General features: G+C 39.1%; 1 protein-coding gene across 1 annotated transcript in view; it reads left to right on the top strand.

Annotated features, from left to right (window-relative positions):
* The window catches only part of LOC126095180 (protein mesh), a 267,125-nt gene that overhangs the window by 192,196 nt on the left and 62,855 nt on the right, over positions 1–12,074 (top strand). Inside the window, exon 16 of the mRNA XM_049909911.1 lies at positions 7,547–7,682. Coding sequence (XP_049765868.1) covers positions 7,547–7,682 — 136 coding nt within the window. The remainder of the gene's footprint in view (positions 1–7,546; positions 7,683–12,074) is intronic.

Here is a 12,074-nt window from a genome sequence, read left to right as displayed (position 1 = left end):
CAGTTTTCCCACAGTTAGTGATTGACCCCCATAAAATGCTGTGTTCTAGATACACATACTCATAAATATTCTTCTCAGATTGAGGTTTATGTTTGATACTAGTAGAGGGTTTATTTTCTCTTTGAATACCCTCTTTGCTTGTACTATTCCTCTTCTTATATCCTCTTTGCTTATTCTATCATACATTTTTTTGTTTCCTAGATAACATAATTCCTTCACTTTATGTCCTACGTGGTCCCTAATTTCTATGTTAAGTTTATTGTTACCTTTGTTTCTGCTACACATCATTACTTTTTTCTTTCTTTGGTTTATTCGCAGTTCTCCTTCACTCTACGTGTCCTTTAACCCTTCTTCATATTCACTGTGGATAGCAGTGTTGTAAGTCAGTCTTGTTTCTGATATACTTTCACCCTCTGATTAACTGCCATCACTGCTGATGTGCAGATTGAACAGCAGCCTTATCTTACATCCTTTTTAATCTGAGCACTTCTGTATTGGTTTTGCATTCTTATTGTTCTCTCTTGGTTCTTGTTGTTTTAAGTTATCCATCTTTCTCTGTGGATTATTCCTATTTTTCTGATAATTTCAAACATGTTGCACTGTTTTACATTGTTGAATACTTTTGCTAGATTGACAAATCTCAAGAAAGTGTCTTCATTTTTCATAAGTTTTGTCTTCTTTGTAAAGTTCAATGTCAGAGCTGCCTCCTTTCCGCTATTACCTATCTTAAAGCAAAACAGATCTATTAAATTGTGATCTGAGCCTACATCTGCTCCTGGGTATACCTTACAATCCAGTATCAATGTTCAGAACCACTATATCTCCGTGATATAATCCAGCTGGTATCTTTCTGTATCTCCGATATTGTTCATTTTTTCAAAAATTTTATTTGATGTTGCTACAAGGCATTCTAATCCCCAGTGATTATTAGACTTCCATTAACTTTTACATTCTGACTTACCTGTTCAGAACCCTCTTGTACTATCTCTCTTCATCTTCTGCTGGTGACATCAGGATGGAAACCTAAAGCATTGTGGTTGGTGTTTGTTCGCTGTTGACTCTGATGGGAATAACCCCTGTCATTGAACTGTTTCCAGTAACTCACTCCTCACCCTAGCTTCCTACTCGTAACAGATCCTACTCCATTATGCTATTTTCTGCTGCTGTTGAAATTCTCCTGTAAGTATCCACCCAGAAACACTTGAGTTCTTTTCATTTCACTTCACTGAGCCTTAATGTATCTAAATTGAGACTTTGCATTTCTATTTTCAGTTTTTCTAGCTCCCTTACCACATTCAGACTTCTGACACTTCACTTTCTGACTTATAGAATGATATCATTTTTCAGCTTTTTCAATCATTTTCTCCTGCTCACCTTCCCCTTGTCAGTACCACCCCAGAGGTTGTAATGGGGATTAATTCAGAGTCTTTTGCTAATGGAGAGATTATCTTGGCATGTTTTCAAGTAAATTTCACATTATTGTGGATACATGTTATATTTTTTTAATATAAAGGTTTCTGTTGCCTTCTGCATCCTCATGTTGTTGGCCTTTGATGATTATTCCCACTGTAGGAGCAGTTTTCACTCCAAAGGCAGTATGGTGTTCCAAACCTGTATCTGCATCTCTGCTCCCTGTGAGAAGCCTGTTGACAAGAATGAGGGTGACTCCTTATACTGGAAGTCTTCATTCGCCATCACAGATTATTTTTATTCAGTATCTTAGCTGTGGCTGATACTGAACCCAGGACACAGGAAGTTTTAATTAGTAGTTAGTCTAGGCCATCTGTTGACTGTAATCATGGTGCCTAAATAACAAATTAATAAGTTTTTAATAATTTTGTATTTTATTTTTTGTACTGCAACAATGACCAACAATTCTCCCTCACAATTTATAAGATACTATATTTGTTATTTACATAATTTGTTTCTTTGCACTTGTTCATTTTTCTCTGTTATAAAGTTCATATCTTCGTAAGCAAATATTGAGTGGTTTTGTTGTGATAAAACTCAGTGCATAAAGTATTTTGGGCAGGTGGTAACTAAATCTCTAATTTTTGGTTGTGCTTAACTGTAAGGCTGTCCCTCGAGTGAATGTTATTCTAGTTGAGAGAGTATTTATGTTGTTATTTGAATTAAATGTTTTCACAATATTTAAAAATGCCTCCCTGTTTACACTTTCAGTAAGAAAGTCAGTGTTAAGTTCCCTACATGTAACATTTAGTTACTAGCCCCATAGGTTTTGTGGGAGAACTTTCGTGAAGCTTGGAAGGTAAGAGGTGAGGTACCGGCAGAAGTAAAGTTGTGAGGATGGATTCTAAATAGTCCTTCGGTAGCTCAGTTGTTAGAGCACTTGCCCCTTACAGACAAAGGTCCTGCTTTCGAGTCCCAGTCAGGTGCACAATTTTAATCTGCCAAGGAGTTTCAGATTTTCTATCTCCCATTTGGATCACACACATAATCTTACATTTCATTCAACTTGCTCAAACAAGCAAGCTATTCAGTGTACAAATATGGCATTGGTATCTATGTGCTCTGAAAATGTTGCACTGTGTTTTCATTTTAATTTTATTTGCAGCAACAACTTATTAAGTCAGTATACTGGCAGTTTGCAAACATGCATTTTGTGATGTTACTGAATTTTCGACATTTGAGAAACTGTTTTGTGTATGTTAGGTGAAAACCTCATTAATATGAAATCTTAAGAATACATTTTCAACCATTCCAACCAGAACTCAGTCAGAGGTTTCTAACACGAAATAATTTCAATTAACTTTGCTCGTCAAGTACTAAGTGGTTGCTTGTAAGGTTTCACTGTGAGAAATAGGTCACTAGGTTTATAAATAACCTGTTATTAACTTTTTGACCTGTGTGCTTATTTCTAACATAACATAAACTGACAAATCAATGAAAATAATCAATTTTTGAAAATATAGTGTAATTAAATACATAAAAAAATCTTCTCGCCATGCAGCACCAGGAGTGCCCACACATGTAAAAAATATGGAAATGCGTAAGCGTTTGGAGCCAGTAGCGCCTTCTTTTGGTAGAAGTGTTGATGGGAAAGGATGAAGGAGGAAATAGGGAGAGTTACAAAAAAGTTGCCCAGAACCTTTGTCAAGGGAGACTTAACTGGACATGACGGGAAGGAAAGGATGATTGGTAGTGCCTCCACTGGGTGAGATGAAAACTTGAGAGCTTAAATGTAGAAGAAGGGGGTGGGGGGGGTGGGGGGGGACCGTTGTGCAAGAGTGAATAAGAGCAGTAAGCTGAGTGCATTATACATAGATGGGGCGGGCATAGGTGGATAAACAAGTCAGAAAATAAAATATTGTAGAAAAATAAAAGGTAGTAAAGAAAAAGAATGTGATTCTTCAACTTCTCCCAGCGTATTTCTTGCTTGAACAGTCCACGTGTGTACTGCCGGTCCATAGTGTCCAACGGACACAGTATTTTGGCGATCAGGCATGTCGCCGTCGTCAGGTGCACTGACGAACTGAGCTCCTGAGGGTGGGCGGCCGTCCTAAATCCCCTTCCCCCGCGAGGGGTTCTCTCCGCGGTCTGCACCCACGGCCGTGCGTCAGCAGTCGCTGAGAGGCTGGCATCGGCGTCTGTGGTGGCGTCGGTGTAACTGCCTCATCTGCCCTGGTCACTTGTTCATTTTCTTTGCTGAGCCTCTTTTTAATTAAACTCAGTGCTGGTTCTCATGCCTTGCTGAGGTTATAGCCACAATCTCTGTTGATGAGTCCGTCCCTGTATGAATTTCGATAGCCTCTCTAACGACGCTGTCTCAGTATTTAGATGTCTGTGCCAAGACCCTGGTATGCTGGTAGTCCATTTCGTGATTTTCGGACAAACAGTGCTCTGCAACTGCCAACTTGTTGGGTAACATAAGTCGAGTGTGCCTCTGATGTTCTCGGCAACGATCTTTGATGGTGCGAACTGTCTGTCCAATGTAAGTCTTCCCACACTCACAGGGAATCTGGTATATGCCGGCCTTCCACAAATCGAGATCGTCTTTGACACTTACCAATAATGCTCGTGTTTTATTAGGGAAATATTGAGAAAACACGGAGTAGGAACTGTCTTTTGCCCGCCCAATAAAACACGAGCATTACTAGGAATTGTCAAAGACGATCTCGATTTGCGGAAGGCCGGCATATACCAGATTCCTTGTGAGTGTGGAAAGACTTACATTGGACAGACAGTCATTGAAGATCGTTCCTGTGAACATCAGAGGCACACTCAACTTATGTACCCCAACAAGTCGGCAGTCGCAGAGCACTGTTTGTCCGAAAATCATGAAATGGACTACCAACATACCAAGGTCTTGGCACAGACATCTAAATACTGGGATAGCGTCGTTAGACAGGCTATCAAAATTCGTGCCAGGGATGGACTCATCAACAGAGATTGCAGCTATAACCTCAGCAAGGCATGGGAACCAGCACTGAGTCTAATTAAAAAGAGGCTCAGCAAAGAAAACTAACAAGCGACCAGGGCGGACGAGGAAGTTACACTGACGCCACCACAGAGGCCAACGCCAGCCTCTCAGTGACCGCCGACATGCATCCGTGGGTACGGACTGCGAAGAGAACACCTTGCGGGGGAAGGGGATTTAGGACAGCCGCCTGCCCTCAGGAGCTCAGTTCGTCAGTGCACCTGACGATGGTGACATGTCTGATCGCTGAATTATTGTGCCCGTTGGACACTATGGACCGGCAGTACACCCGTGGACTGTTCGAGCAAGAAAAGGAATAGTTATTGAAAAGAAATACAGTAATTTTCCTTCATCCCTCTTCCTTTTCCTTCAACCCTTCTGCCAGAAGAAGGAGCCACCGGCTCTGAAAGCTTGTGCGTTTCCATATCTTTTATATGTGTTTTCTCCTGCCACCAAATGGTGAGTAGATTCTTTATCTACCCATATTTTATTATATTTCCAACACTGATTTTTTTCTTTGATATATTAGCCTTTTGTGGCAATCATTCCTTCTTATTTAATCCCCTCATCATTCTTATGTGTATTTCAAATTGACATCTGTTTTCAACCTTTTATGCTAGTTTCTTCATTTATTTATCTAGAGTGCCTATTATTAACTATCTTGCCTACATATCTTTCCTAGTAAGAATTTCTGCACACTTAGTCGGATCCCTTGTTATTTACAAATTTTCATGTAGCAAACAATGGAAACTCCAGGTAGGAATATCAACAATGTGGGAAAAGACAGATTGCTACTTACCATAAAGAAGACATGTTAAGTTGCAGACAGGCACAATTAATAGACTCTCACATATAACACTTTGTGTATGGTTCACTATACACTGCAGGACCTTCTCCAGATTGTCTTTCACTGATTTACTTGTGAAATTAACACCATTTCTTCTTCTCATGTCTTACCTTGCTTCTATGCAATTCACATTTTTTGTGTGTTTGTTTTTTGCCAAACTGCGCTGCATGCAGATCTTCTTTTGTTGATTTAGTTGTGGAATTAACCCATTTTTCCTTCTTGCCACTTATCTTGCTTCTGTGCAATTATTTAAAACTTTTTGTGGGTTTGTTTTTCACCAAACTACTCTGAACGACTGTTACTGCCATCTCCTGCATTACTTTATTTTTCCAATATAGCAGATTCCATTTTCTCTAATGACTTGCGTCCTCAGTTTACCCTGTCTAGAAGCTTTTGTCATTTTCACTTCTTTTTAATGAGCTTTCTCAATTATGATTTATTGTTGTAATATTTTCCTATCATATTTTCCAGTTTTCTCATGAGAAACTCTCAGCTCTTCTCACCCCCTCATTACTTTGTCTTACTTATTGTATGTTCTCATGATTTTCTTTGAACTGTTCTACATTTTGTTCAATTTGTCCTATATTTTTCCTTCCTTATCTTCCTCTATTTCTAATTTTTCCCCTCTGCTTCTAATACTTCAGACTTTTCTCATAGGTAATAATGAATCCTATCACATATTATGTTTGGTCCTTTCAACAACATGCTTTTGCACTGTCTAAACTAAGGTCTCACATTCTGCTTCTTGAAACCTGCTTGTCTCTGGAAGTTACCCCCCAAAAGCCTAACATCAAAAGCCCTCTTTCTAGATGTGATTCAACTCTTCAACAGCCCATTTTACAGTTTGAAATACAGCAATCTCTTGCACCTACCTAACAGATCTGTGAATAAATATCTCGTCCACCAATTGCCACTCCAACTGACTTATCTCCTTCTATAAAATCGTGCAGTTATCTTCCCCTCATGTTTCCTTGGATTGTATCATCTGCATAGGCAACAGCAAATTGCAACAACAGACATCATCTCAAAAAGCTATTACTATCTTCTCCTAAACTACCACAAAATTGATGTTTTCATTCCTGTACAGCTCCAACTCCCAAATGAACCACACCAATATCCGCTATTCCTCTCCTACACACTGAGCTTGGCCAAATCCCACCCCATTATCCATTTTGATGGAAAGTATTGCCATTGTTCCTGTACCTGTATCATCTGTCCAGCCCTGCTTGACAACTTGATGAGAATAGACCAACATTTTATCAAGTCACACCACTTCTTTAACATTCAGGCCATAGATCTGCCTTAAAAATCAGCATTGCCCTACACCCATATACTCCCTCTTGATAACACCTGACAGCCACAGACATGCCCACAGCGTTATCCTAGGTAGTGCAAAACTGTGAATAATAATGTATGATTGCCCTGAAAAAGACCTTATTCTTTAAGAACAACCTATAACTTGACAAGTGTAGGATGTTCCTTTTTATGAGAATAATCATAAATTGACACAAATCACTTCTTCAGCATATCAATCTATATTGGTAATTCACTTATTCCTACAATGATTCCTTCCCAGAGTTTCAAGCTTTGATGTTTTTCCAGATCCATTATCTTTTGTGAATATTTCCTTACCAAGCTCCATAAAAATATTTGTGTTTATATTCAAAGCTGCTGCAGCCCCTTCGATTGCCTTGTTAATTGAGAGCAGCCAGCCACCACTGAGTTTTCAGTCTGAAAATAGTCAAGTAACATGAAAAATATCCACTCATTACTTTCCTTCTGACATCATTTAGTACTACACTAAATAACAACAAAACAAATAAGATAATAAATCATGGAACCATATAAATGAAAATTAAAAAGAAAATCACAGGTTGTGGGACACCTGGCTGCCTCAAACTAAAACATAGTGCTAGTGAGAAGTGTTGTGGTGGTGGGGGTAAAAGTTTGGTAACCTCATGTGTCTGCTGTGGCTGTAGGTGCTGTGAGATTGGCATAATGTATGCTATACTTCCCACGTGGGCTTTCCCCCTACTACTTCCATCATAGTAGTCAACTCTAAAGTACTTTTGAACAGGCTATAATATCCATAATTGCCTTTATTATCTTCTGACTTTTCTATTTATGTACTGCAGCAACCATGTGGCATGTACAAATTGTTTCTAACTATATATAAATATTTTGAACTGTATGAGAATTTGTCATTAGCTGCTTCACATTAATTTAAATATTTCAATAAGTTATTGATTTTATGATTGCAGAATCAGACCCGTGGGCTTCTGGGAAATTGGAGTTTTGATGTAGAAGATGAATTCACATTGCCTGATGGCTTGGTTGTAAATCCAAGTACAAATATCAATAACTTTGAAAGGGTGCACAAGGACTTTGGAATTAAATGTGAGTTTCCACAATATTTTACTAGCTATGTGAGTAGATGTGACTACTGTATAAACAAACACACACACACACACACACACACACACACACACAAATAACGATGTACAGCTTGACTGTACAATGAAATTACATATGCACAGTAAATTAGCTAAATGTGGACAAACTGCAGGTAATGATCCCACAGTGGAGAAGGAGCAAAGAAGGTCATTTGGACGTACAGCCAGAAATGCATGTCGTTTATTATACAGTGTGTTTAATAGACTCTTCATGCCTGTACAGTACAATGAAGTGCATGATGTGCTGTGATGAGACCAGATCTAGACAAGGTATACGAAGTAGTCTCCATGGGGCTCTAAGCTTGCATGACCGCAACCTGCACAATTTCAGATGTGCCATCCTGCACCAGAATGACATCACAGGCAGCATCAATGCCTAATTCCAGTTTCTGCACACTGGGATATGTTCCACAATAATGACTTCTTTCAAGTGTCCTGATGGTTAGAAACCTAAAGGGTTGAGGTGCGGTCACTCGGTGGGCCAGGTGACTGGACCATCTCATCCAAACAATCAACCAGGCTAGATGTTATCAACATGACTCTGCATGAAGATGCGGAAGTGAACTGGAACACTATCATGTCGCAGCCACATTATCCTTTGTACCACCAAAGGCATATCTTCCAAGAGGGGAGGCAGAGTCACTGCCAGGAAATGCAGGTATGCATTGCCTGTGAGGCATGTCAGGGTGACTGTTTCCATATATTGGTCACCAGTAATGCTCACTCATACACTTAGGTTGAACCACTGATGATTTTGCCACCACCATACCATTGGATACCCTATAGCCCACAGGTGGTTATTGTAAAGCTTGGCAGTACCACTTCTTGTGAAGATAGCATCATCTATGAGTAGAGTGGATGACAGAAATCCCAGCACTGTGATGTCCTTTGTGATGAACCAGCAACAAAACCATTGCTGCAGAATAGTAGTGCAGCAATAAAACAAACAAGAGAATAACACCAAAGTAAAACTTTACTTGCAAAGAAAATGTACCATTTACAACAACAAAACACAGTGCACATACAGGCATATTCCGACAGCAAAATGTGTCAAAGGTTTTAGGAAGAAGGCTATGCAATACTATAAAACAATAAACCGCTTTTGATGAGCATTATGTCGTGGCTTTTCTCATTTCTAACAGGTCACAGGAAATGTTGTAAATGGTCATTTGAGAAGCGTTACTTTCAAAGTACATTTCCTTCCTAAATTACTTAAGTCACAGGCCATTTGTCGGTCATTTAAAATTTAACACCTGGAGTACCAACCACTTTAAAAATTTCGGGCCTAGGAAACCAGCCATTTATGCCACTATTTAAAATTTTACTGGCACATTTGTGTTTGATATATCTTAAAGGGTAACACATGCTAAGAAAGACCATTATTATATTATTTTCTGTATGTATATAAATTGAAACCATTAACTTTTCCTATTTGTGTGCTTCTGGCTGACTACGTCACGTGTGCTATGCTTTGAATACCTGATGTCATTGGCTAGCAAGATAACATGATATTAGTTATGATTGGCTGCCAAAGTGCATTGCAATCTTGATTTCAGTGCTTCAGAAGCTACTGTGCTTTATTTTGTGGAGTTTGTATTTATATTTTTGCAATACAAAATTGTCCAGTGTACATATTGCTGTGTATCAAAGATCTTTCAAAAATGTGTTATCTTTTGCTGGGTTCCATTTCCTAAAGCACCAGAAAGTTCTAAAACCTTTATAATTAAAAGAACAAATAAATTTTAGAGCTCCAAGGGAAAGAACTCAAAACAGAAAAAAACTGTGCTTTCACCTAGGGCATAATACGAGGGTTGCCCAGAAAGTAATGCACCACATTTTTTTCTGAGTGGAAAACAATGCTACAAATGCGAAAAGTTACATATGTATTATTTGAAGTCTCGGAGTGTGTACAGCAGTTTCCATCACTTACAACAGATAGCTTAGCTGCAGGACATTTTTAAAATGGTCTCTGCAGGTGATATACGTTGCAAGCAACATGCCGTCATTGAATTTCTCACTGCAGAGAAATAAACTGTGGGGGATATTCACAAACACTTGTGCAAAGTAGTGTTCAACACCTGTTCCTCCAGGACTTGTGTATTTACTGTGCTTATTCACCTTTCATCTTTACCCATTCCCGTAAACATGCCAGCTTCACACAAATGATGTAACACTGTTGCCAAAAGCTTATTGTGTAGTTGCTATCAGCAGGGGTGCATCTCATAATCCAGCTGTATTGCCATGCACCAATTGCCATTTGCCTGTTCGTATGTAAGGAGCATGTTGGCTTGTCTCTGGTTGGTATACCAGACCATCATCTCTTTGCACTGCTCTACATGACACATGTTCACTTCGGAATGCGTCAGCAACAGCAGTGAAGCAGATGTCTAATACTGATGTGTGAGTGCACTACTATCGTGGACAACATTATTGTCCTCACGAGCATGGAGCACAAACATTAGTATAAACAGAACATTCACACTTGCATGGTGTGCACTCCTGTGTGCTTTCACTCATTGAGTATGAGTACCTCCGTTGGAACACATTTCCAGCCATTTGTCCACATGAAATTTTTTGCTCCTTGTCCTCTCAGTAATTGTTTCCTGCAGTTTGTCCCCATTTAGCAAAATCTTCCCAGAATGCATTCCCAATATTTGTGCTTTCAAGCACCCATGGAGCTGCCGCATCGTAAGTGGCGTATCATAGCTCGTCTTAAGTGGCGTTTCATAGTTGATCAGCTTTTGTCTTGCACCCTTCCGCTACACTACAAAGTGTTGTAACCTGACTGTTTCAAAAAGCCGCAACATAATCCATGACAACATTAATGCTACTGATTTATGCAGTCTCTCTACCCATGAGACTCATAAACAGTACAGATGGAAGTGTAGTGTCAGGAGATATACAGAAAGTTTCTCAACATGGAGCCCTAGTGTCATTAAGTTCCTAAAATCTTCTACTTGTATGTCCATGACTTCAGTTTTGCATCATATTCATTTTGTAGCTCTACAAACTCTCTGGACTGAATGGATTATGTTTGCAGCAGAATTAGAAAGTAAATAAAGTCTTCTCATTCATTTAACACTATCACACAGCTTATAGAAATGTTAACTGTTTGCTAAATACATTAAGATGCTGCATAAAACTCACAAATCAGGCAGCATAGCTAGGTAAACTGATATGCAATATTTATCTGTACAAAACAGAATTTCATTATACCCATTCTGGATAGTGAACTACAACTGTGATTTAAATTGTTGTCTTATTTAAGTATACTGTAATATGCAACCAGTCACTTTCTTTGATATAATTCTCACTTCTCTAATCATTTGTCAGGGGATTGTCAAAATATGTCAATACATTACAGTAAGTAGGAACTGCTAATATTAACAGAATTAATACACTGTCAGAATGAAACATAATTATGCATTTTTAACAAATTTATCATGCTGCAAATACTTAATCTTGACTGTTGTGACCAAGTGCTGTCAATACTGAAATCTAATTGACATTTTTACTTAAGCTGGTCTAACAGTCCCTGTTAAGATATTCATCTACAGTGCAGAAGGAACTGCCTATAAAAAGGCCTTCAAACTTTGTTTAAACTGCACTTTATTTGAAACCAAGTCTTTAATGGTTGCTGGCAATTTATTGAGAATGTGTGTTCGTGCACATTGGACCCCTTTTGGACCAAGATAAGTGATTTTAATTTTTTATGTAGATGGTTCTTATTCCTAGTACTGCTACTATGTATTGAGCTATTGGCTGGAAATAGAGACATATTATTTGCAACAAATTTCATTGAAGAATAAATATCTGAGAAGCAGTGGTCAGAATATCCTGTTCTTTGAACAGGTTTCTACGAGGGCTATGCTGAAAGTTTTTAGCAGCCCGTAAACCGTAGGGCGGAGGACAATGGTGTTGTTTTCATTTGAAAGAGTGATGTTTTTCAACCTGGGGACGTGCGCACGCATCCCCTGGCTAGCGGTGATCCCCCCACAGTGCGGTTAGAAAGCACAGGTAGTGCTGAGTCAGAGACAGTGCAGGATGGAGCTGTCGCGCCGCGACTTTCGCGCCATGATTTTTTATGATTATAAAAAGGGTTTAAGTGCTGAAGAATGCCATTCTTCTTTGCTGCGTGTTTTTGGTGAAGCTTCCCTTTCTAGGGCCACAGTTGGAAATTGGTTTCACAAGTTTTCGAGGGGGTCGGCAGTCAATTGAAGATAAACCTTGTCCCAGTCGGCCAGCAACAGCTGTGACTCCTGAAAACATTGATGCTGTGAGGAAAATGATCAAAGTAGATCCACATCTTACATTTTGCGACATTGAAGGGACCCTA

The sequence above is a fragment of the Schistocerca cancellata genome, chromosome 8 (assembly GCF_023864275.1).
Source record: "Schistocerca cancellata isolate TAMUIC-IGC-003103 chromosome 8, iqSchCanc2.1, whole genome shotgun sequence".
NCBI lineage: Eukaryota > Metazoa > Arthropoda > Insecta > Orthoptera > Acrididae > Schistocerca > Schistocerca cancellata.
Note: the sequence above shows the minus strand (reverse complement) of the source record. Positions and strands in the feature narration are given on the sequence as shown.